This window comes from Salmo trutta, chromosome 26 (assembly GCF_901001165.1).
Source record: "Salmo trutta chromosome 26, fSalTru1.1, whole genome shotgun sequence".
Classification (NCBI taxonomy): Eukaryota; Metazoa; Chordata; class Actinopteri; order Salmoniformes; family Salmonidae; genus Salmo; species Salmo trutta.
Genome location: NC_042982.1, coordinates 24,477,433 through 24,500,136, shown reverse-complemented (window position 1 = coordinate 24,500,136; position 22,704 = coordinate 24,477,433). Strand labels below are relative to the sequence as shown.

Sequence of the window (22,704 nt, the reverse complement as noted above, 5' to 3'; positions counted from 1 at the left end):
AATGTATCCCAGCCCCAGGGATTCGGAGACATATGTTTCCATAGCCGCCGTCTCCTCCTGTGACAGAGGATACACGTGACTCCTGGGAAGTGCTGCGTCTACCAGGAGATTTATCGCACAATCCCCCCGTCGATGGGGTGGTAATTGAGTCGCCTTCTTCTTACAGAAGGCGAGAGCCAAATCAACATATTCTGAGGGGATGCGCACGGAGGAAACATCATACAACTGGTGACCAAAGTCAGGGTGCATGCTCCCGGCCCACCACAAGGCTTCACTAGAGGGCGATGGGACAAGGACATCCCGGCCGGCCAAACCCTCCCCTAACCCGGACGACGCTGGACCAACTGTGCTCCCCTCATGGGTCTCCTGGTCGCGGCTGACTGCAACACAGCCCGGGATCGAACCCGGGTCTGTAGTGACACCTCTAGCACTGCCTTAGACCACTGCGCCACTGGGGAGGGCCCGGGATGCATTTGTTGAGTAAGGATGCATATGTGGGAAACCCGTTTGAGGTGTCAAAAATGGTGATGTATGCGCTGGGAAAAGTGGAGTCTGTCAGGGTGACCACGAATGGTCTTATTTTGATTAATTGTATTTCTGAAGAACAGAGGAAGATTGCAGTGAGCCTCAAAAGAATCTGAACAACAGAAGTTTTGTGTTTTGAACTTCGGAGTAGAGCACCCGTCAAAGGAGTCATCTCAGGGGTGACGATGGATGTTCAGGTTGAATACCTGAAGAAAATTCCTGGTGTGGTTGGCACTGTTGGGTAGGTTACTTTCTAAATGTAATCCGTCACAATTACTAGTTACCTGTCCAAAATTGTAATCAGTAATGTAACTTTTGGATTACCCAAACTCAGTAATGTAATCTGATTACATTGAGTTACTTTTAGATTACTTTTCACTTAAGAGGCATTCGAAGAAGACAAAATGTATGTTACCAATTGAAGGATAAATCAATGTTAAAGTTTACATTGCTGGCCATACTGTATATGGATGTTAAATTTTACTTTATGGATTGGTTAGGTAGGCTTTTTCTAACCCATCACTTTCTACTACATATAATAATACGATTAAATTATATCTTTACATTAAAAACCAAAGTCTATCAGAATTCCAGTCATTCCAATAAATGTTATACCCCTTGATCTTCAAGAATAGGACATGGAAATATGGAAGTATAGATTAGCCAAATTGTTTTACCTGAGCATAACCCCAAAACAAAGGACTTATTAGCCAGCCATACTCTGTCGTTTATGATATTGTTGTCATGGAGGACTGATTGGGCTCATTGATTCGAGTTGAAAAATAAATGCTGCGCCATGGAATGGCATGCTTTCAGCACTACTGAAAAGTGCTATTTACATGTGAAAATTGAATGCCATTTGCTGCAGTTACTATAGACCTATTGTATATGTAATCTGATTACAATATTTTTGCTGGTAACGTAATGGATTACAATTACAGTTTTTGTTGTAATTTTTTGTACTCCCCAACACTGGTGGTTGGTGCTGAGCGTCTGACCCGCTGGATGAATGGAGAAAAATAAGAAAGTCTGTCAGTCTTGTTGTTTTAGGTGTTCCTGGAGTGCCCTGTAAGGGTGAAGGAGACTAAGGTGGCAAAAGTTTGAGCGGTCAATCGAATCTCTTATGTGGAGGCGATTAAAATAATTGAGAAAACAAGTGAAGATACTGTATGGTAGTGAATGCACCACAGCCTGTAGTAAATGTTTGCTTCCAGTCAAAAGATACCCTGTGTGTTAAAAAGGTGGATTTTGTGGCGTTCATTGCCACATGTATAAACTGTACAGCACAAGTCTCAAAGAAGTCTAAGAAACTGGACATTATTGTGGCTGCGGCAGAAAAGGTTTTGGGACTTAAGGATTTTACATCTAAAGACTTGCAAGGAGTACTGGCACCGGAAGACCCACCCTCCCAGGTTCCCCTTGAGCCTGTGTAGGAATAAGATCTGTTTTATTTTTTACTGAAAAGTTGTTTGATTTGGTTTAGTTAATTTTTTTGGTAGTTTGGTAGTTTCTTTGGGGGGGGGATTTTGTTACATTTTTGGGAATCCTGTTTCCACCCCGCACAGTAGGTGGCGGGATCCACATTAAGTTGTGCGATCGCCAATATACCATAGAAGAAGAACATTCCTCCAGGAAGAAGATTCGGAGGTATGACAGATCATTTCATTCAATTTGTGTGACTAACACATTTATATTTGTCTAGAATATGTATCATTTTCGAATGTGAACAGAGTTGTGGCATTACAGTCAACACAACAACTGAAGTAACTAGATCCTAACATGTTTCCATGGTTGTTGTAGCCTATACTATTTCCACAGTGTCGTTAGCTAGCCACTTAGCTAGACAGAGCTATCTGGCCAACTAGCGACGTCAACATGCAATGGGTTACTGTAGTTTATAATCCGTTATTCATAGTTAGAAACATTGAACAATTAATTGTAGCTAACTATGTTTTTATAAAGTCACTCCAGCCAGCTAGCTAAGGGAGTGATATTACACACGCTACTTGCTAGCTAGTTCTTGAAACCCCATGGTGGTTTATACAGCCGGTCAATGTAATCCAATGGAGTTTGAGTCGTGAATAAGGGTTACTTGTTATCAGCTGTTTGTTAGCTTGAATGCCGGTTAGCTAGCCAACTTTAGCGTGTGGCAACATCTTCCATTAGCTGTCATTTAGTGACAAGCAATAACTAGCTAATGTGCTTCCTACCGTTGATAGAGGCCAAAACCCCCCAAAAAACGTATTTGCTGGTCTTGTCTTCAGGTTGTCTGGTCGATTCAACAGTGAATGAGATGGCAAAGAATGGGGCAAGCTGTGAACAACCACAGAAGCGAGGAACCAAAGACAAACAGAATGGACATTTTGCAGGTTGGTTTTGAAACTTCTCCAACTGAACCAGCATTAGGCTGTGTTTTTATGGAGAATAGATAAACAATTTTACCAAGGAAGGAGAATGGTGTGTGTTGCTATTGGTAAGCAGCAACGGCAAAAATTATTCTCTTGGCAGTTCTTCTTGCAACATTCCAGAATTGCCAGAATGGTCCCAAGCTGTTGGGTACTAATTTATTCCATAGTTAATTAACTACTAAATGATTAAAAGGTCTAGACTATAGAACACAACCAATTGCTAGTTTTATGTTCCTACTTAGGCCTAGACAGTCACATGACTTTGTGAAAGTCACGATAGTCTGTCAAATTAAATTGTATTTGTCACATGCGCAGAATACAACAGGTGTAGACCTTAGAGTGAAATGCTTACTTACGAGCCCTTAACCAACAATGCAGTTTTAAGAAAATACAACAAAAAAAGTAACAAATAAAAATAACAAATAATTAAAGAGCAGCAGTAAATAACAATAGCGAGGCTATATGCAGGGGGTACTGGTACAAATTCAATGCGCGGGGGCACCGGTTAGTTGAGGTAGTATGTACATGTAGGTAGAATTAAAGTGACTATGCATAGATAATAACAGAGAGTAGCAGCAGTGTAAAGGGGGGGGGGGGATGCAAATAGTCTGGGTAGCCATTTGATTAGATGTTCAGGAGTCTTATGGCTTGGGTGTAGAAGTTGTTTTAGAAGCCTCTTGGACTTGGCGCTCCGGTACCGCTTGCAGTGCGGTAGCAGAGAGATCAGTCTATGACTAGGGTGACTGGAGTCTTTGACAATTTTTAGGGCTTTCCTCTGACACCGCCTGGTGTCCAGCAAAATAATGGGATATTGCAGTAGCTTTTTAAAAACTATCCCACTTTATAAGTTAGTCTGACCTCACGAGTGTGCTCTGGTATCTACAGACTCTGCGGTGAGTGAGAGGAGGCAGAAAGATCGGGAGGAGCGTCTCGCTCTGGTGCTGTGGAGGAGGCCTATCGTCACACTGCACTACTTCCTCCTGGAAACCTTCATCACACTAAAGAAATGGACATTAAAGTAAACCAATACTTAACAGTAAAACTAGAAATCAACTGATCAGTTGAAAGCTTTTTTTCAGTTTGCCAGTCTAGTCATTAAGTAGTCGTACCTAATAAACTGTTTTACTTCTCCCCTCTATAGGTTATGGCAAAGAAGGGGTACAGTGTTCTTGATCCTGGTATTGTGTTCACTCTTCTCCCTTGCCTACTCCACTGAGGGAGCACACCAGAAGGTAAGGAAGGAGAGAAACAGAAACCTCTATCACCTCCTCTGTAATTGATTTATTTGAGATGTTTAATGGTTAAAGATAAGTAACTGTTCATTCAGATACACAGCATTTCTAGAGGAAAGGTCATCTGAGGAGGAGCCATTTTTTGCTTGAGGCTCAGGCCAATACATTGGATGTAACAAAATGTATATGTTGATATTATGGTGTACAATTTTTACATTTCCTCTTTTTTCACCACTATCCTTAGCATAACATAGGTCACCAATGTTCTCTCCAAAGGATAAATGTATTTTGCAGTAGTATGTTATGGCTATCTATGTCCATGCAAAAGCCTAAAGCTTTTTCTACTTCTCTTTCCCCCTCCTGTCTGTTCTCCTTTGCAGTATGTGCAGTACCTGGAGAAGAGATTCCTGTGGTGTGCCTACTGGGTAGGTTTGGGCATCCTGTCCTCAGTAGGCCTTGGGACTGGCCTACATACCTTCCTACTATACCTGGTAAGTAAGATAACCACCCTTCCCTTGCCTGTCAGCTGTGCCAACAAAAACATAAGCTAACTTATCACGCTCAGACAGTGGAAAAGCCTGCTGTATCTCTGTAGTAATTACTTATCTGAGAATGCTGGCACAGTATGTGACATTGGATATTTTTGTCAGTCTGTTAGCTCTGCTTGTTGTTCCATAACTGGCACAATAGATACAAAAATATATAGTTACGTTGAATTAGATGACAGGCTTGTCCTTGTCCTCTTTGAGCAAGAGGGACATATTTTGTGCACAGGATATTTCCATCATCTGAGTGATATTTAATGCTGACCACTACCAGAAATGTAATACATATCCACAGTTTGTCCAGTGGGTGGCCTCATACTTCCTATCTCATTCTTTGTGTTCAGTTGTCCATAGATCTGCCTTTCACCTCTGGGCACAGTTTTTCAAAAGTTATCTATCTGAACTAAGTCCAAATAGATAACTTTTGAGAAACTGGGCCCTGATTAGGGCTGTTACAGTGACCGTATTATCGCTACACCCGCAGTCAAATTCCATGTGACCGTTGAGTCACGGTAACTTGGCTTTTCCAAAACTGCGCTCTGATGCCACTGATGGTCATTAGTAGCCTACCAAACTTGCTAACGGCCGGTTGCTAATGACCTGGTACTCAACGATCTGTTCCTATAATCACTCTGACATCAATGCAAATGCAATCGAAAATCAAATCAAACACTGAAAGAGAGCCCTGACATTGAGTTTGAGCAGAATAGGATCACCTGTTGCGCAGCGAGAGCCAGCTCCTCATAGCTGGTTGATGCATAGAATGAAATAAGTGTTAATATAAGCCCATGATGCGCAACATTTCTATAGGCTATGCAAAAAATAATTTTGATGGCCTCTATTGAAGAGGATCTTATCAGCTTTCTATAGGCTAGGCCTACTTTATTTATTTCTCAACTTTCCTAATATTAAGCACATTGCTTATTTTACAACCGGAGTAGGTTATCTGGCATGAAAATGAACCATGGGAAAAGTGTCCTCCATTCACTATGACGTCTTTTTTCCCCCCCTGTTCCTACAGGTGCTTGATAATGGCCCATTCTAAATCAAAACTAATTTCACACACATTATTTGGCATATGTAAAGACAAAATTAAATTGAGAATAGTCTGAGTGAAATAATAATAATAATAATAATAATAATCACTTGTGAATGATGGTCAGCATGTGCAGTCTAAGGGAAGACACTTTTTGCGACTTTTTCAAATCATAGTCACATGCATCTTGTATCCTAGCCAATAGGCCTGTATGTTTTGACAAGGTTCGTAGCGCAACTAAAGTGGCCAAATAACTCTAAGCATAGCCTATAGACCTAAGGATCCCTGGAACAGAGTTGGAGAGCCTACAGCCTACAGAGTCTAGTGACACGTGTTCTTATAAACCCAGTCATTGCACAATCGTGTGTGTAGAGTTTTGACCGACCACTATTTTAAAAGAGGATCCAAGCTTTCTTGTGCTGCTATTTATTGCTCAATTTTTTTATTGCTAATTCAAATTGTGAATGAGAGACTGAGGGAAGAGCTTCCTCCATTTTCTATTCAAGTGCAGGCTATGTTATTTGGGGGGGGGGCTTTTAAAATAAATAAATAAGGAGACAGGTTAAAGGAGGATTTTTAAGCCTTGAGACATGGATTGTGTATGCGTTCCATTGAGGGTGAATGGGTAAGACAACATATTGAAGTGCCTTTGAACGAGATATGGCAGTAGGTGCCAGGCGCACCGGTTAGTATGAAAATCTGTAACGCTGCTGGGTTTTTCACAAAAATGGCCCACCACTCAAAGGACATCCAGCAACTTGACACAACTGTGGGAAGTATTAGAGTCAACATGAGCCAGTATCCCTGTGGAACGCTTTCAACACCTTGTAGAATCTACGACAAATTGAGGCTGTTTTAAACACTTGTGTTAAAATTAGTAGGCTATATGTAAAGACCATATTTTAATTCTAATGAAATCAAACTTTTTGTCACATGCGCCGAATATAACAAGTGTAGACCTTAATGTGAAATGCTTACTTACAAGCCCCTAACCAACAGTGCAGTTCAAGGATAGTTCAAATATTTACCAAATAAACTAAAGATAAAAAGTAACACAATAACGATGCTATATACAGGGGGTACCGGTACCGAGTCAATGTGCGGGGGTACAGGTTAGTTGAGGTAATTTGTAGGTAGGGGTGAAGTAACTGCATGGGGGGGTGTCAATGTAAATAGTTCGGTGGCCATTTGATTAGCTGTTCAGCAGTCTTATGGCTTGGGGGTAGAAGCTGTTAAGGAGCCTTTTGGTCCTAGACTTGGCGTTCTGGTATCGCTTACCATGTGGTTGCAGAGATCACAGTCTATAACTTGGGTGATTGGAGTTTCTGACGATTATGGGCTTTCCTCTGACACCGCCTATTATATAGGTCCTGGATGGCAGAAAGCTTGGCACCGGTGATGTACTGGGTTGTACGCACTACCCCCTGTAGCGCCTTACGGTCAGATGCCGAGCAGTTACCATACCAGGCGGTGATGCAACCGGTCAGGATGCTCTCGATGGTGCAGCTGTAGAACTTTTTGAGGATCTGGGGACCCATGCAAAATTCTTTTCAGTCTCCTGAGGGGGAAAAAGTTTTGTCGTGCCCTCTTCACGACTGTCTTGGTGTGTTTGGACCATGATAGTTCGTTGGTGATGTGGACACCAAGGAACTTGAAACTCTCGACCCGCTCCACTACAGGCCCGTCGATGTCACTGGGGGCCTGTTTGCCCGCATTTTCCTGTAGTCCACGATCAGCTCCTTTGTCTTGCTCACATTGAGGGAGAGGTTGTTGTCCTGGCACCACACTGCCAGTTCTCTGACCTTCTCCCTATAGGCTGTCTTGTCGGTGATCAGGCCTACCATTGTTGTGTCGTCAGCAAACTTAATGGTGTTGGAGTCGTGTTTGGCCACGCAGTCGTGGGTGAACAAGGAGTACAGGAGGGGACTAAGTACACACCCCTGAGGGGCACAGTGTTGAGGATCGGTGTGGCAGACGTGTTGTTGCCTACCCTTACCAACTGGGGCCGACCCGTCTGGAAGGCCAGGATCCAGTTGCAGAGGGAGGTGTTTAGTCCCAGGGTCCTTAGCTTAATAATGAGCTTTGTGGGCACTATGGTGTTGAATGCTGAGCTGTAGTCAATGAACAGCATTCTCACATAGGTGTTCCTTTTGTCCAGGTGAGAAAGGGCAGTGTGGAGTGCGATTGAGATTGCATCATCAGTGGATCTGTTGGGGTGGTATGCAAATTGGAGTGGGTCTAGGGTGTCCGGGGGGACGCTGTTAATGTGAGCCATGACCAGCTTTTCAACGCACTTCATGGCTACCGACGTGAGTGCTACGGGGCGGTAATCATTTAGGCAGGTTACCTATGCTTCCTTGGGCACAGGGACTATGGTGGTCTCCTTGAAACATGTAGGTATTAGACTCAAACAGGGAGAGGATGAAAATGTCAGTGAAAACACTTGCCAGTAGGTCCGCGCATGCTTTGAGTACACGTCCTGGTAATCCGTCTGGCCCTGCGGATTTGTGAATGTTGACCTGTTTAAAGGTCTTGCCCACATCGGCTACCGAGAGTGTTATTACACAGTCAACCAGAACAGCTGGTGCTCTCGTGCACGCTTCAGTGTTGCTTGCCTCGATGCGAGCATAAAAGTATTTTAGCTCGTCTGGTAAGCTCGCATCACTGGGCAGCTCGCGTCTGGGTTTCCCTTTGTAGTCCGTAATAATAGTTTTCAAGCCCTGCCACAAACAATGAGCGTCAGAGCTGTTGTAGTAGTATTAAGAATAGTCTGATAGGTGAGAATATTATCAAGTGCTTGTCAAATTGTGAAGTAGAGACTGAAGTGTGTGTAGCCTGTGCCAGAAAGAGCAGAGTTCATGACTTTCATGGAACTATTTCAAATCATTTGAGTTGCAGACTTAAGCCTCGTTCACATTACCCATAAGTACACTGTTACGCCGGATGTCATGCATTTCATTGGGGACGTCCACAACTGGGAGGAATCGCAATGCCCCCTTTTGAAGGCTCCATTGTCAGACAGACGAAGCATACTTTGACATTTTTCAAACATTGAGTTTTCAGTCCAGCTATTTTATTTTACCTTTATTAAGAACATATTCTTATTTTCAATGATGGCCTAGGAACAGTGGGTTAACTGCCTTGTTCAAGGGCAGAACGACAGATCTTTACCTTGTCAGCTCGGGGATTCGATCTTGCAACCTTTCGGTTCCTAGTCCAACGCTCTAACCACTAGGCTAACTGCCGCTAGAGTCCATTGATGACTTGAATAATACACATGGGCTGTTAAGCCAATTATATTATGACAGTTGCCTCCCGTTTTAAGTTTATTGTGATGGTAATGACGTTTGTTTTTTATGATGATTATTAGGTGGAGGTCACTAGCTACACTGGTATCTTCAGCCTAGCATTTAGTTGGCTAGTTAACTAGCTGCTCTGCAGTGCAAGCTAGCTTGACTTGCTATAAAGTTAAGAGAAACAAGTTGAGGAAAAAGTAACAATATACTCCCAGTTTATTAGGTACACCACCCCGTTAACGAAAATGGATAGCTCCTACAGACAGTGAGTCACGTGGTCGTGGCTTGCTATATAAAGCAGGCAGACTGGCATCTAGGGATTCAGTTACTGTTCGATTGAACGCTAGAATTGGCAAAATGAGTAACTTAAGTGACTTTGAGCGTGGTATGATCGTCGGTGGTAGGTACGCCAGATCCAGTGTCTCAGAAACATCCGCTCTCCTGGGCTTTTCACACACATCTTTTGTCTTGGGTTTACCGAGAATGATGAGACAACCACTCCGCGGCAGTCCTGTGGGTGAAAACGGCTCGTTTGATGAGAATGGCAAGAATCGTGCATGCTAACAGGCAGGCCACAAACAGACAAATAATGGTGCAGAATGGTATCTCTGAACGTACAACTTGTCGATCCTTGTCACAGATGGGCTATTGCAGCAGACGACCATACGGGGTTCCACTCCTATCAGCTAAAAACAAGAAGAAGCAGCTCCAGTGGGCACGCGATCAACAACACTAGACAATTGAGGAGTGGAAAAACATTGCATGGAACATGACAGCGAGTTCAGTTTACTTGAGTGGCCAGCGCAGTCCCCAGACCTCAACCCAATAGACCATCTTTGGGATAGTGTGGAACAGAAGTTATTTGCATGACAATTACCGTCCGACAATTCCATGACCGCCACAGCCCTAGTTCATGATGAGTGATCATAGTGTGACTGCGGTTGAGTCACGCTCCTTCCTCACTGTGTGGTATGTTTGTGACATCCATCTTGGCTGTGGTGAAATGAAGCATTCAACTGTGACGAAGACAAGGAAGTGATTCTGCCGAGGTCCCCATTTTTTTTCAGTGAGGTGGCCATTGTTCACTAGATCTTATGATATAGATACCCTTGAGTCAACAGCTCCACATTTACAAATAGGAAATTGCAAGGTTTCTACTAAACTTTTGAAATAACTGCTTTGGAAATACAATTTACTTTGATAGCCTTTCCAATTCTATGCCTAACGACCCATTTTCCTCACTAAACACTACCTAAACCCACTAGTAGAGACATGCCTGTAAACCACAGCCTCTGGTAGTGTTGGTGGTGTTGACCTCATGACATGTCATCTTCCCTAGACATGTGTATGACCTTTCCCACATCTCCCCACTCAGTGTGAGGGTGGTTATTTCCATCAGCTTTCAGTCATCTTCTCCAAAATTAGAAACTGTAGCTCTCTAATGCAACTTACAAACACTCAAATTATTCAATATGAATTCATAAAGACAGTGTCAGTATCATGATTTGTATAGTGGTTGGCCCCACTTTGTCTAATGCAACTTATAAACACTTAAATTATGCTATATTCATTCAAAGATGCAGTGTCATGATTTCTATAGCGGTAGGCCTACTTGTATTGTACAAATGTTCATGTGGATATTACCAGTATGTTTGCTTTATATTTCAATCAAGGCATCACTAAAATATCAACCACTTGTGTAAATATGTGCTGATATGAGAGAGTGCTTGCTTAACTGTTTTTTGTACTCTCCACTTAAAAATAATATATCCTCCTACTATCTGGAGAATGACGAGGTTGTGCTCCCTGATAAAATAGTTAGGCTTTGTGCACACTTTACCATACTGAGGTGAGGTCAACATGTTGGACAGTACCAAGTTCAATGGTGCCAGAAACATCTGCCCTCTAAAGAGCTGCTATGGATTTACCTCAGACCTAAAGAATTAGATACCCCATAGTAAGGAGCAGATACCATACTCCCATTTAGCTGGGGGTTACAGGCATAATTGTATGATTCATGAGTCTGGTGATGCTGGATTCAGATGGAAATGTAGGGACTGTTTTTCTTATTTTGCTAAACATTCAAGGCAATGGCCACCGTGCATTTCATTTGCTGTGTTTCGTGGATTATTTCTTTCCAAATAATGAAAAGGTGTTGTTTTGTTATCATTGACTCACCATCATGGCGAAACGAGTATAGATTTGTAATGGAAGGAATGGAAAGGCAGGGATTGAGACCTTGTGAACCCGTATTGTGAAAAGAAGACTCCTCAGCATGTCTGCTCGCTTTCTCAAGGAGAGCTATGGTGACCAGCCCTGACTAATTGTCTTCTGTCTATCTCCTGTCACTTTGGTATCTCAATAGGATACGGCATACTAGGCTTCCTGTGTTGTGGTTTCAGGTGCCCTGACTGCCCTTGTTAATGAAGCCAGGTGGCTAGAGCTGGGCGACATGGACAAAAATCCATATCGCAATAAATTGACCCATTCCCCCCCCCCCAATAACGATAAACCAGCAATAAATTACAACACTATTTTTTGGGGGGGTAAGTGCTAGAGCTGTGTACAAAAAGTCATATTGCTATTAAATGTTTGCTCTACAGTTACTTTACATTAGCGATGCGGCTCTAGACAACTTATTTCTCCAGTGCCAAGTAAGACAACTGAGGTTGTAGCCTTGATTTCATCTAACATATCCAGCAAATGCATGATTGATATTTTGATGTGCAACCTGTCAAAATAGGATCTGTAATTATCAGATTTATTTTTGGCTCTGTAGAGAATCTGCTGACATCTTTGTACATATTGGCCTACAAGCTATAGCCTATTATTCACCAGCTGAGGAAGTGGGAACTCAAAACTCTAAATATGATATTGTAGCTAGATAGCCATTTAGACTAATCGATGAATCTATCAGTAAATGTAGTCTAATGTCCTACAAACACTTTCCAGCGCTAGGCCTATGCTACTTGATGTAGGCAAATGGCGCACTGGGCTCTGCGGGCGCATCAAAACCATACTAACTAAAGCCTACACCGGTTGTAAAGTGGTGTTATGAACTCAATGTTATGAGGTGAGAAACGCATTGACATACTCACAGAAAGCTGTGAATTGCCTCTGTAACTAGAACAACAGTAGTTGCTTTGAAAACTGTCTTTGTCCCACAATAGCATTTTGAGCAAAGGTCATGTGCTTTTCAGATTGCATTGTTGTGTAGCAAAATCAACAAATTAAGCTAAATGCTTCGCTAAGAAGGTGGTGTCTGTAATTTTCGGTTTATCATCCCAGCTCTAGTGTGTGTCAACTGTACATGTTCAGTTGAATTATGGAATACCCATCTATCCTCTGGCTCTCAGGGTCCACACATAGCATCAGTCACCCTGGCTGCGTACGAGTGTGGTTCTACAGACTTCCCCGAGCCCCCCTACCCAGACCAGATCATCTGTCCAGACGGAGGAGTGGAGGGCAGCATCTCACTCTGGTCCATTGTCTCAAAGGTCCGCCTGGAAGCCTGTATGTGGGTGAGTAAACATGCTTTTCTTCAATGGCAAAAATAAGTAGAATTAACCTAAAGTCTAGGTTCAACGTTCTAGTGAACTCTATGGGGTGGTTTCCCAGACACAGATTAAGCCTAGTCCTGGACAAAAAAAGCAAGCTCAATGGGGAAGGTCCATTTTTAAAACGTTTTTGTTTTTTGGTCCAGGACTTAATCTGTGCCTGGGGAAACCGCTCTTTTGGGTTTAGCACAATCGGGGCATCTTGAGGGCTCAACATGGGTAGTCTTCAGTTGACCTCACGTAACCTCACCAAAGAGATTCTCTAGTAGTGAGAGACCATAGAGCTAGGCTTGACTCTGGTATGAACCAGTGCTAAACTAAACCAGTGTGTGACTGTCTCTCCAGGGTGCAGGCACAGCCATTGGGGAGTTGCCCCCCTACTTCATGGCCCGAGCAGCCAGGCTATCTGGAGCAGACCCAGACGACGAAGACTATGAGGAGTTTGAGGAGATGCTGGAGCAGGCACAGACTGCTCAGGTGAGTGGGGACTCTTTCCTCCCCTCTCACAGTGTAGTAGCCTGCCTCTTGAATGCCCCATTCCACCCAAGTCTCTGGAGTCTTATATACTCTCATTTAGTATTTTATTTGGGGATGGAACTCTACCTAACTGTCCATCACTATCTACTGACTTCTCTATGTGGCCTGTGATTGGCTTCCAGTTATCACATGACTTCTCTGAAAGCCCCTCCTCCCACCATTTCCAGTAACAGCGTTGCTAGTGGAGTGAGTCACGGTGAAACAAGCTCCCCTTTAATCATCCCTAAGGCCTTTCTTTCATGATCCTTTCAATTGAAGGACAGGCAATGTGAACAGGCTACTGACATGACAGCCAGAGAGCTTAGATTAAAAAAAAGAGCTTAGATTAAGAATCAGATTTTCCTCCAGTCTAGTCTCACTTAATGGAATCTGAAATAAAGAAATATCTTATCATGTCTTTACTAGTAAATGTGTGTACCACTGCATACTCATTTATTATTAAGATATTGTGACCTTGGGACTATAAGGTTCTATCTGCGCAAAGCATAGTTTTGAGATATTGAGTATCAAAGTTTTTACATTCAACATCTCAGAACTGTTTGGTAGTGAATTATTCTTTCATAACCCATTTAAGGTCCTCACCTTAAAGGTACCTAAATTACAGAGTATCCAAACCCAATCCAACATTTGTAAAAAGTTTCTGAAATGTCAATATAGGTTCAGCCATAAGGTTCTATCTGGCACAGAATGTTACAATTATTTCAATAGGTAGACATGTTAATGATTAAATAAAGAGAATACCCTTCCTTCTTTATAATCACATCAGCAAATATATTAATGTTCATTACACAGTCATTAGTTCACTAAAATAACAACAATACACTATATCCTATGCAGAACTAGAAACATTGCTAAAGCTTAGCTCTGGATGAGTAAACTAAATATATATATCTGGTCACTGACACCCAAAGTCAGTAAACAACTTGCTAGTTATCAATAAAATGTGGTATGTTTGTAGTTTTAGTGAAATAGTCCTTCCATACAACTCTCCTTCCGTGGTCTCCAACTGCTCCTAAATACAAGTAAAACTAAATGCATGCTCTTCAACCGATCGCTGCCTGCACCTGCCCGCCTGTCCAGCATCACTTCTCTGGACGGTTCTGACTTAGAATTTGTGGACAACTACAAATACCTAGGTGTCTGGTTAGACTGTAAACTCTCCTTCCAGACTCACATCAAACATCTCCAATCCAAAGTTAAATCTAGAATTGGCTTCCTATTTCGCAACAAAGCATCCTTCACTCATGCTGCCAAACATACCCTCGTAAAACTGACCATCCTACCAATCCTCGACTTCGTCGATGTCATTTACAACATAGCCTCCAATACCCTACTCAGACTGCATCCAGCTTGTTATCACAGTGTCATCCGTTTTGTCACCAAAGCCCCATATACTACCCACCACTGCGACCTGTACGCTCTCGTTGGCTGGCCTTCGCTTCATAATCGTCGCCAAACACATTAGCTCCGAGTCATCTACAAGACCCTGCTAGGTAAAGTCCCCCCTTATCTCCGCTCACTGGTCACCATGACTTAAATGTAAATGTAAATAGCAGCACCCACCTGTAGCACACGCTCCAGCAGGTATAACTCTCTGGTCACCCCTAAAGCCAACTCCTCCTTTGGTCGTCTCTCCTTCCAGTTCTCTGCTGCCAATGACTGGAACGAACTACAAAAATCTGAAACTGGAAACACTTATCTCCCTCACTAGCTTTAAGCACCAGCTATCAGAGCAGCTCCCAGATCACTGCACCTGTACATAGCCCATCTATAATTTAGCCCAAACTACTACCTCTTCCCCTACTGTATTTATTTATTTTATTTATTATTTTGCTCCTTTGCACCATATTATTTATATTTTAACTTTGAACTTTCTTCAAATAACAAATCTACCATTCCAGTGTTTTACTTGCTATACTTTATTTACTTTGCCACCATGGCCTTTTTTTGCCTTTACCTCCCTTATCTCACCTCATTTGCTCACATTGTATCTAGTCTTATTTTTTTCTACTGTATCATTGATTGTATGTTGTTTTACTCCATGTGTAACTCTGTTTTTGTATGTTGTCGAACTGCTTTGCTTTATCTTGGCCAGGTCGCAATTGTAAATGAGAACTTGTTCTCAACTTGCCTACCTGGTTAAATAAAGGTGAAATAAAATAAACTAAAAAATAAATTAAGGGGTGGCAGGTAGCCTAGTGGTTAGAGCGTTGGGGCTGTAACCGAAAGGTTGCTAGATCAAACCCCCGAGCTGACAAGCTAAAAATCTGTCATTCTGCCCCTGAACAAGGCAGTTAACCCACTGTTCCTAGGCCGTCATTGTAAATAAGAATTTGTTCTTAACTGACTTGCCTAGTTAAATAAAGGTTAATTATTATTATTTATTTATTTTTAATTTAAGGTTTTCATATTGATATCGAACAAGACAAAAATGCAATGCCTCTCCAATGGTTCTTAAACATGCCTTAAGGCACCTGTATTTATGTTTGACATAAAGAGCTTAAGTGATGGCCATTTTTCTGAAAAAGTGGTGAAAAAAAATCTAAGTAATTGCAAAACCTGTGATATGAACAAAGGACTTGGTTCTAGAAAGTTCTATCTGAAAAATGTATGGTTTTGAGATTAGTATTTTTCAAGTCCCAGACTGTTTTGTGATGTCTTCCTCTTTCATGATTCAAAAAGTACATCGACATAAAAAATGTTTTATTGACAACCCAGCTCTGTGTGATTGGATTGCAGATATAACCTTTATAGCACCAAGTTCAAAGGTGTTTGCACAGATTCAGATTTTTTCATTTTAAATGGACTTTTTCACAAATCTGACACATTTTACAAGTGAAGGACTTCCTAAACTCTATGTGAATAACTCCTTTTTGACAAATGTCAGATGGAACCTTGTAGTAAGTCCTAAGGTCTCGATATAGAGATTCATGTCAGATGTTTTTGACCTGACGTTTACAACTGAATAGTTTTAGGGCAAGGGTTGACACATTATCACTGAAGACGTCATTGATTTTAATATAGTGTATATCAATCAGATCAAAAGAGTTCAACAGTTCTTTGCCAACAACTCTTGGCTTGGACTTTTAGCAGAGCTGCTAAAAGAGATCAAAGGAAAAGATAATAGCCCATCTGATAGCGTTTGTTATACCACATGAATTCTTTATCAAGTAACACCCTTTTCAGAATTACATTAGACTTGTTTTTCAGTTTGGTTATATATCATGATATTATTGAAGAAATTGTTAATGTGTTAAGCATAAATGTAATATTTGATAATAAACTGTTGAATTATGTTTCCAGGATTTTGTCACAAGAGCAAAACTGGGCGTTCAGAACATGGTGCAGAAAGTGGGATTCTTTGGGATTCTAGCCTGCGCCTCGGTAAGTCCAAACCTACATTTGATGACTTGACGTGCACTCTGTTATCTTGTACTGTTTTTTTAAAGTTGAGGCCTTTATTATTAAAGCGCATCACTGAATGTTGATGTTGGTTGCAATGAAGTTATGGCAATGAAGGTAAACCTTAAACTCCTCTATTACAGGATATATTTTCACATGTTACAACCTGTCTTTCAGATACCTAATCCTCTGTTTGACCTGGCTGGTATAACATGTGGCCACTTCCTGGTACCATTTTGGACCTTCTTTGGAGCGACGCTTATTGGGAAAGCCATCGTCAAGATGCACATACAAGTAAATATTTTAGTTGTACTAACCAATTAGACATTCAGACAATGTCAGAATATGTTCAGTTGGCTGTAATTCCATGGTTTCTGTGTGTTGAAGTACTTCGAGTGCTGCTGTAGAAGACCATTCCAAATGAAAGGAGTATGGAGAGCACTTTAATGAGAGCCATTGCTTTTTGTAAACCAGATCAAACTCTTAATTGTAGGCTTTATTGTTGAGTCTGCCACAGTGACTAATCTACTCCCAGACGGTGAGAGACTGACTGTGTCTCTCTGTGAGTCGTGATGGTGAGAGCTGAGCCGTCTAACCAGACCAATTCTTCTCCGTGGTACCAGCCAGTGATCTCACCAGTTCTGACAAAGCCCTCCAGGGTTGAGGAGGACCAGGGTCCGGGGGAGGCTTTGTTCTTCTCCCTCAGACCTCATGGGTCTTTTACTGTCCAGATTTGGCTGGGATGGCATGTGTCACTGTGTTCATAGGATATGTCCCCCAACTCGGTGCAGATGGCGACTCAGGTTCTCACTGTCTGTGTCTCTAACTGAGACTGATCACTAATCACCCAGTTGATTCATTTGTCTTCCCACAGAAACTGTTTGTTATTATAACGTTCAGCAAGCACATAGTGGAACAGATGGTGTCTCTGATCGGGTGAGTATGTGTCTGTTAATGTATGCGTATAGATGAAGAGAGAGGTGCTTTTCTTTGCCCAGTCAGTATTCTTCCTCTGTGCTTTCCTGGGGGGGCAGGGGCTCAACGTGGATGCTTGTCCTCTTAAGTAAAAATAAAATAAAAAATTGTTTAAAACCAGATTTCAAAGTAGCTGAACCAAAATAAGACCATAGAAATGTTGAGGGAATTATTTTATAAACACTTAGGTCTAATAGCCTATGCCATTGAAACCAGCATTTTTCTCATGTTCTATGTAGTGAGCGGTGTTTTCCCACTAATTGCATTTTGGAACATTTGCGCACAGCCTACAGCCATGTGCACATATAATATTAAGAAATAAAACTACTGTATCAACATTCTAAGCTAAACTGTCTGATCTGTTGCATCAGCATCATTGCTTTTTTTATTTTGTGCAGTGGTTGTATGAATCTTCCCAGAACTGTCCAAGAGTCTGTTTTGTACCGTAGACATAAAGTATTTGTCGACGGGACGCCCTTAATTTCGAGCCCTGGAGGGAATTATTTAATAAGACCAAGTATTTTGTTATAATTGTAATGTTGCAGTATTTTATATGCTACCAAGGGTGGTCAACCATCCTCCAGGAGAGCCTTAAAGGGGCAGTGTTGTATTTTGAGACAGGCTTGAATATGCAAAGCAGCCAATGGGCAGAGTGTAGCCTACATTTTTGTCTGATTCTATGGTGAAAAAGTTGTTGATCATTCTGAACAAATACCATCATAAAAGCTTAACATCAAAGTCAGATGTGTGTGTTTACCATTAAGGTTATTTCCCTTACACGCAAACCAATTCCCCACATAGGACCCCACACGGCTGGCTGACCACCTATCAGATGGAATCTGTTCTGACTCACAGCAGTTTAGCTTTGACTGCACCAGAATCTCCCTGACAGCAGCATGGAAACAATAACTGCAGAATGTACAGTGCCTTGCAAAAGTATTTGTCCCCCTTGGTGTTTTTCCTTTCTTGTTGCATTACAATTTGTAATTTAAATGGATTTCATGTAATGGACATACACAAAATAGTCCAAATTGGTGTAGTGAAAGGAAAAAAATTACTTGTTTCAAAACAATTCTTAAATAAAAAACGTAAAAGTGGTACGTGCATAGGTTTTCACCCCCTTTGCTATGAAGCCCCTAAATAAGATCTGGTGCAACCAATTACCTTCAGAAATCACATATTTAGTTAGATTGCACACAGGGGAACTTTATTTAAGTGTCACATGTTCTCAGTATATACACACCTGTTCTGAAAGCCCCAGCATCTGCAACACCACCAAGCAAGGGGCACTACCAAGCAAGCGGCACAATGAAGACCAAGGAGCTCTCCAAACAGGTCAGGGACAAAGTTGTGGAGAAGTACAGATCAGGGTTGGGTTATAAAAAAAATACCTGAAACTTTCAACATCCCACAGAGCACCATTTTAAATCATTATTAAAAAATGGAAAGAATATAGCACCACAACAAACCTGCCAAGAGAGGGCCGCCCACCAAAACTCACGGACCAGGCAAGGAGGGCATTAATCAGAGAGGCAACAAAGAGAACCTGAAGGAGCTGCAAAGCTCCACAGCAGAAATTGGAGTGTCTATCCATAGGACCACTTTAAGCCGTACACTCCACAGAGCTGGGCTTTACGGAAGAATGGTCAGAAAAAAGCCATTGCTTAAAGAAAAAAATAAGCATACATGTTTGGTGTTCACCAAAAGGCATGTGGGAGACTCTCCTAACATATGGAAGAATGTACTCCGGTCAGATGAGACAAAAGTGTATCTTTTAGGCCATCAAGGAAAACGCTATGTCTGGCGCAAACCCAACACCTCATCACCCCAGGAACACCATCCCCACTGTGAAGCATGGTTGTAGCAGCATCATGCTCTGGGGATGTTTTTCATCTGCAGGGACTGGGAAACTGGTCAGAATTGAAGGAATGATGGACGGCGCAAAATACAGGGAAATTCTTGAGGGAAACCTGTTTCAGTCTTCCAAAGATTTGAGACTGTGACAGGTTCACCTTCCAGCAGGACAATGACCCTAAGCATACTGCTAAACCACTTGAGTGGTTTAAGGGGAAACATTTAAACGTCTTGGAATGGCCTAGTCAAAGCCCAGACCTCAATCCAATTTGAGAATCTGTGGTATGACTTAAAGATTGTGGTACACCAGCGGAACCCATCCAACTTGAAGGAGCTGGAGCAGTTTTGCCTTGAAGAATGGGGGAAAAATCCCAGTGGCTAGATGTGCCAAGCTTATAGAGATATACGCCAAGAGACTTGCAGCTGTAATTGCTGCAAAAGGTGGCTCTACAAAGTATTGACTTTGGGGGGTGAATAGTTATGCACACTCAAGTTAATTTTTTTTTGTCTTGTTTGTTTCACAATAAAACATATTTTGCATCTTCGAAGTGGTAGGCATGTTGTGTAAATCAAATAATACAAACCCACAAAAAATACATTTTAATTCCAGGTTGTAAGGCAACAAAATAGGAAAAATGCCAAGGTGGTGAATACTTTCGCAAGCCACTGTTTGAAAGAAAAATAAATTATCACTTCCATCTAACATAACGAGGTAACATTTTCAGCTCTTCCTTGACTACTTCTTCTCATCCAATTTTTTAAAAATCATTAACAAATAAAATACAAATCTTACAACTAATTATCAGTTTATAGTGCCATCTTATTCACAGTTAAAATGAGTCGCATGAGAAAGAACAATTGCTTGCTACCATTGCAATTGTTTGACTGGTCTGACTCGCTATTATGTGTTACACTGGTGCTTGAATGCTGAATCGGAACTGTTGGTGATTGCAGCAGTTTGTGTCGCTGAGTGAGTCACTCAAAGTTAGCCTGGGAATGGGCATGCCATAACCCTTTGTTTAAGATCAGCAATTCCAATTAACTTTTTACCCCGATAGTGATTATCTTGAATCTGTCTAGTCAGGTTTTAGATTAAGTTTATATTAACACCTGCATTTAAAAAACTCTGTAACCATGTCTAAGAAAATGTTGTATATTGTATTTAATGATGGTTGTGATACATCGATTAAACTATACCAATTATTTTGGTATAGTACTGCCAACTATGAATTATTGTGGTGTTACTCGGGTACATCAAGTTGTGGTGTCTGAGGGTTCTCTTCCAATAAATGTATGTCTGCATTCCCTGTAACTATAATGTAAAGAGCCCTGATGAACTGAGGGGCCCACACAGTGATCTAATCCTTTGCTCTCCCTCCCATATATGGACAGTCATATTGATGAACACGCCTAGTTTGATCTGTTTTCACCCATAAGGCTGTGATGACAGCATATCGAGTCACTTCCTGGTTATTGGGCTCAGACTGATTTCTTATAGGGACCTCAGGAATAAATAAGAGATGAGGACTGCCTCACTTCACTCTGCTGTGTGCTCTCAGCCACTACACTGGCAACTCCCAGCTAGACTTGATGCCTAACTAGAAACACAGAAATTGGAACTCTCGACATCATGAGCAGTAGACTGCTCTCTTTAAACCCTGGTCCTATGGACCAAAGGTTCCCTCTACAAAGCCTCATTATTTTACCATGTGAAGGGATACTGCTGATATGGTAAGTACTCTGGGATATAATGTTGTCTGTCTTTACCTCCCTCTTTTCCCCCACCTCGCCTCTCCCTTGCCTGTGGATGTCCTTGCCCTGCCACTGTGTCAGGTCTCTGCCAAGGGTAGGTCCCTCCATACAGAAGCCCTTCAGTGAGTACCTGGAGGCCCAAAGGAGTAAACTCCACCACCACACTGGCGCTGGCACCCCGGCGGTAAGAGCACTACTACCATCATCCATCCTTCCTAAGTCGAGACCAAGCATGTGATTTTATTGATTGCCAAGATAATACAAATTGTAATGCATTCGTGTTAGTCAAGAGTAATATTCCTCTGTATGCATGTCTCTCTGTGCAGACTGAGAACTGGCTGGCATGGGTCTTTGAGAAGGTGGTTCTGGTCATGGTCTGTTACTTTATCTTCTCCATCATCAACTCCATGGCTCAGAGCTACGCCAAGCGACGACAACAGAGTCGGCAGCAGAGGTACACTGAGGAGAAAACCAAGTGATAAGAGACTCACCAACTGACTGCTGAGAGTCCCTCGGCTCTGTCTCAAACTAACCTCGCCCTTTTCCATTCTTAAGAGGCTGAACTGGCACTATTCTGTGTTTGCTTACGGATGTATACTGTTTGTTTGTCCTTAAGGTTTTGTAGTTTCCCCTTCTGTGTTTAGTGTGTGATGATTGATGATAGGATATTATGAGCAGTTAAGCAGAAACTGGAGGTCAACTGTTTTGCTGGCAGCTATACCAGCTGCAATGCCTTATGCAAGGTGGAGGGTCCTACTTCCATTGAACACAGTTCTTAATCACTAGACTTTGATTTGTACCAAATATTTCACTGTATGGATGGACTCAGACATTGTGTATGCTGGTATGATGCTAAGGACGTTTTCAGGGTTACATTTTCTTGTGTTTTGTCCTGTTGATCAGAAATAGACCATCTGTCATTTGTGTTTCTTGGAAATAGCAATATCAAGACGGATCAATGTGTAATTGGTTTGCACATCCTGGAAATATTTTTTGGGACGGTATGTATGCACATGTATTCTGAATGATCTGGACGAACTAACTTGGACCAAAACGGAACAAAAAGGATTTGTAACTTAACACTCAGCTAACTTAGTGTCATTTTTAATCTGTACATTTAGACGGTCTTTGAGCAGAATATATAAAAATGCCTAAATCATTCTTGTTTCCATGTCTGAGTTTCTCTCACTATTTAAACAATTGCTTCCATTCTTGTAAGCTTGCCCCATATTATTGTATATAGAGTCTTCTACTGTTGAGGTAATAGTGCTTAGGCACTCATGACCACCAAGATTGAAAAAAATGCTTGAACCTCTTAAAGAATTAACATCCAAAAGGTAAGTGCCAAGATTCTCAAAGCATATGGATCGCTATATTGTAAATTGGAGAAAATATGGAATTGATATGTTGTAATTTGAAACTAGATATATGAGCGAGTTGTATATCATCACAGCTTATTGTCCTGTCGGGAAAATACGTTTTCTGAAGCTGGTTTGTATAGACCTGGTCCTGGTTGTTGCAGGTATTGTACTCCCTCTCCCATCCTGTCAGATAGCTTATCAGACTGGTGTTGACTGTTTGAATC

The 22,704-nt window shown here is 41.7% G+C and overlaps 1 protein-coding gene across 2 annotated transcripts; it reads left to right on the top strand.

Moving 5' to 3' along the window:
* Positions 1–2,115: 2,115 nt before the first annotated feature.
* Positions 2,116–22,280, top strand: vmp1 (vacuole membrane protein 1). Of its 2 annotated transcripts, none has more exons than XM_029715412.1 (12): positions 2,116–2,172; positions 2,790–2,894; positions 3,819–3,951; positions 4,075–4,165; positions 4,546–4,656; positions 12,399–12,563; positions 12,945–13,076; positions 16,440–16,520; positions 16,716–16,832; positions 17,413–17,474; positions 21,201–21,303; positions 21,446–22,280. In XM_029715412.1, the coding sequence occupies exons 2-12, from the start codon at positions 2,819–2,821 to the stop codon at positions 21,596–21,598; spliced, it is 1,224 nt and encodes a 407-aa protein (XP_029571272.1). In that variant the 5' UTR covers positions 2,116–2,172; positions 2,790–2,818; the 3' UTR covers positions 21,599–22,280. The 2 variants fall into 2 exon arrangements, with proteins under 2 accessions (XP_029571272.1, XP_029571273.1); XM_029715413.1 differs by lacking the exon at positions 2,116–2,172 and adding an exon at positions 2,225–2,288.
* The last annotated feature ends 424 nt before the right edge of the window (positions 22,281–22,704 follow it).

What these genes read in the sequence shown, in the direction of transcription:
- vmp1 (XM_029715412.1), top strand. Translation starts at nt 2,819, where the DNA reads ATGGCAAAGAATGGGGCAAGCTGTGAACAACCACAGAAGCGAGGAACC. An exon ending in GCCTGGAAGCCTGTATGTGG is followed by an intron (nt 12,564 to 12,944) that starts GTGAGTAAACAT and finishes CTGTCTCTCCAG; the next exon opens with GGTGCAGGCACAGCCATTGG. An exon ending in GGATTCTAGCCTGCGCCTCG is followed by an intron (nt 16,521 to 16,715) that starts GTAAGTCCAAAC and finishes CCTGTCTTTCAG; the next exon opens with ATACCTAATCCTCTGTTTGA.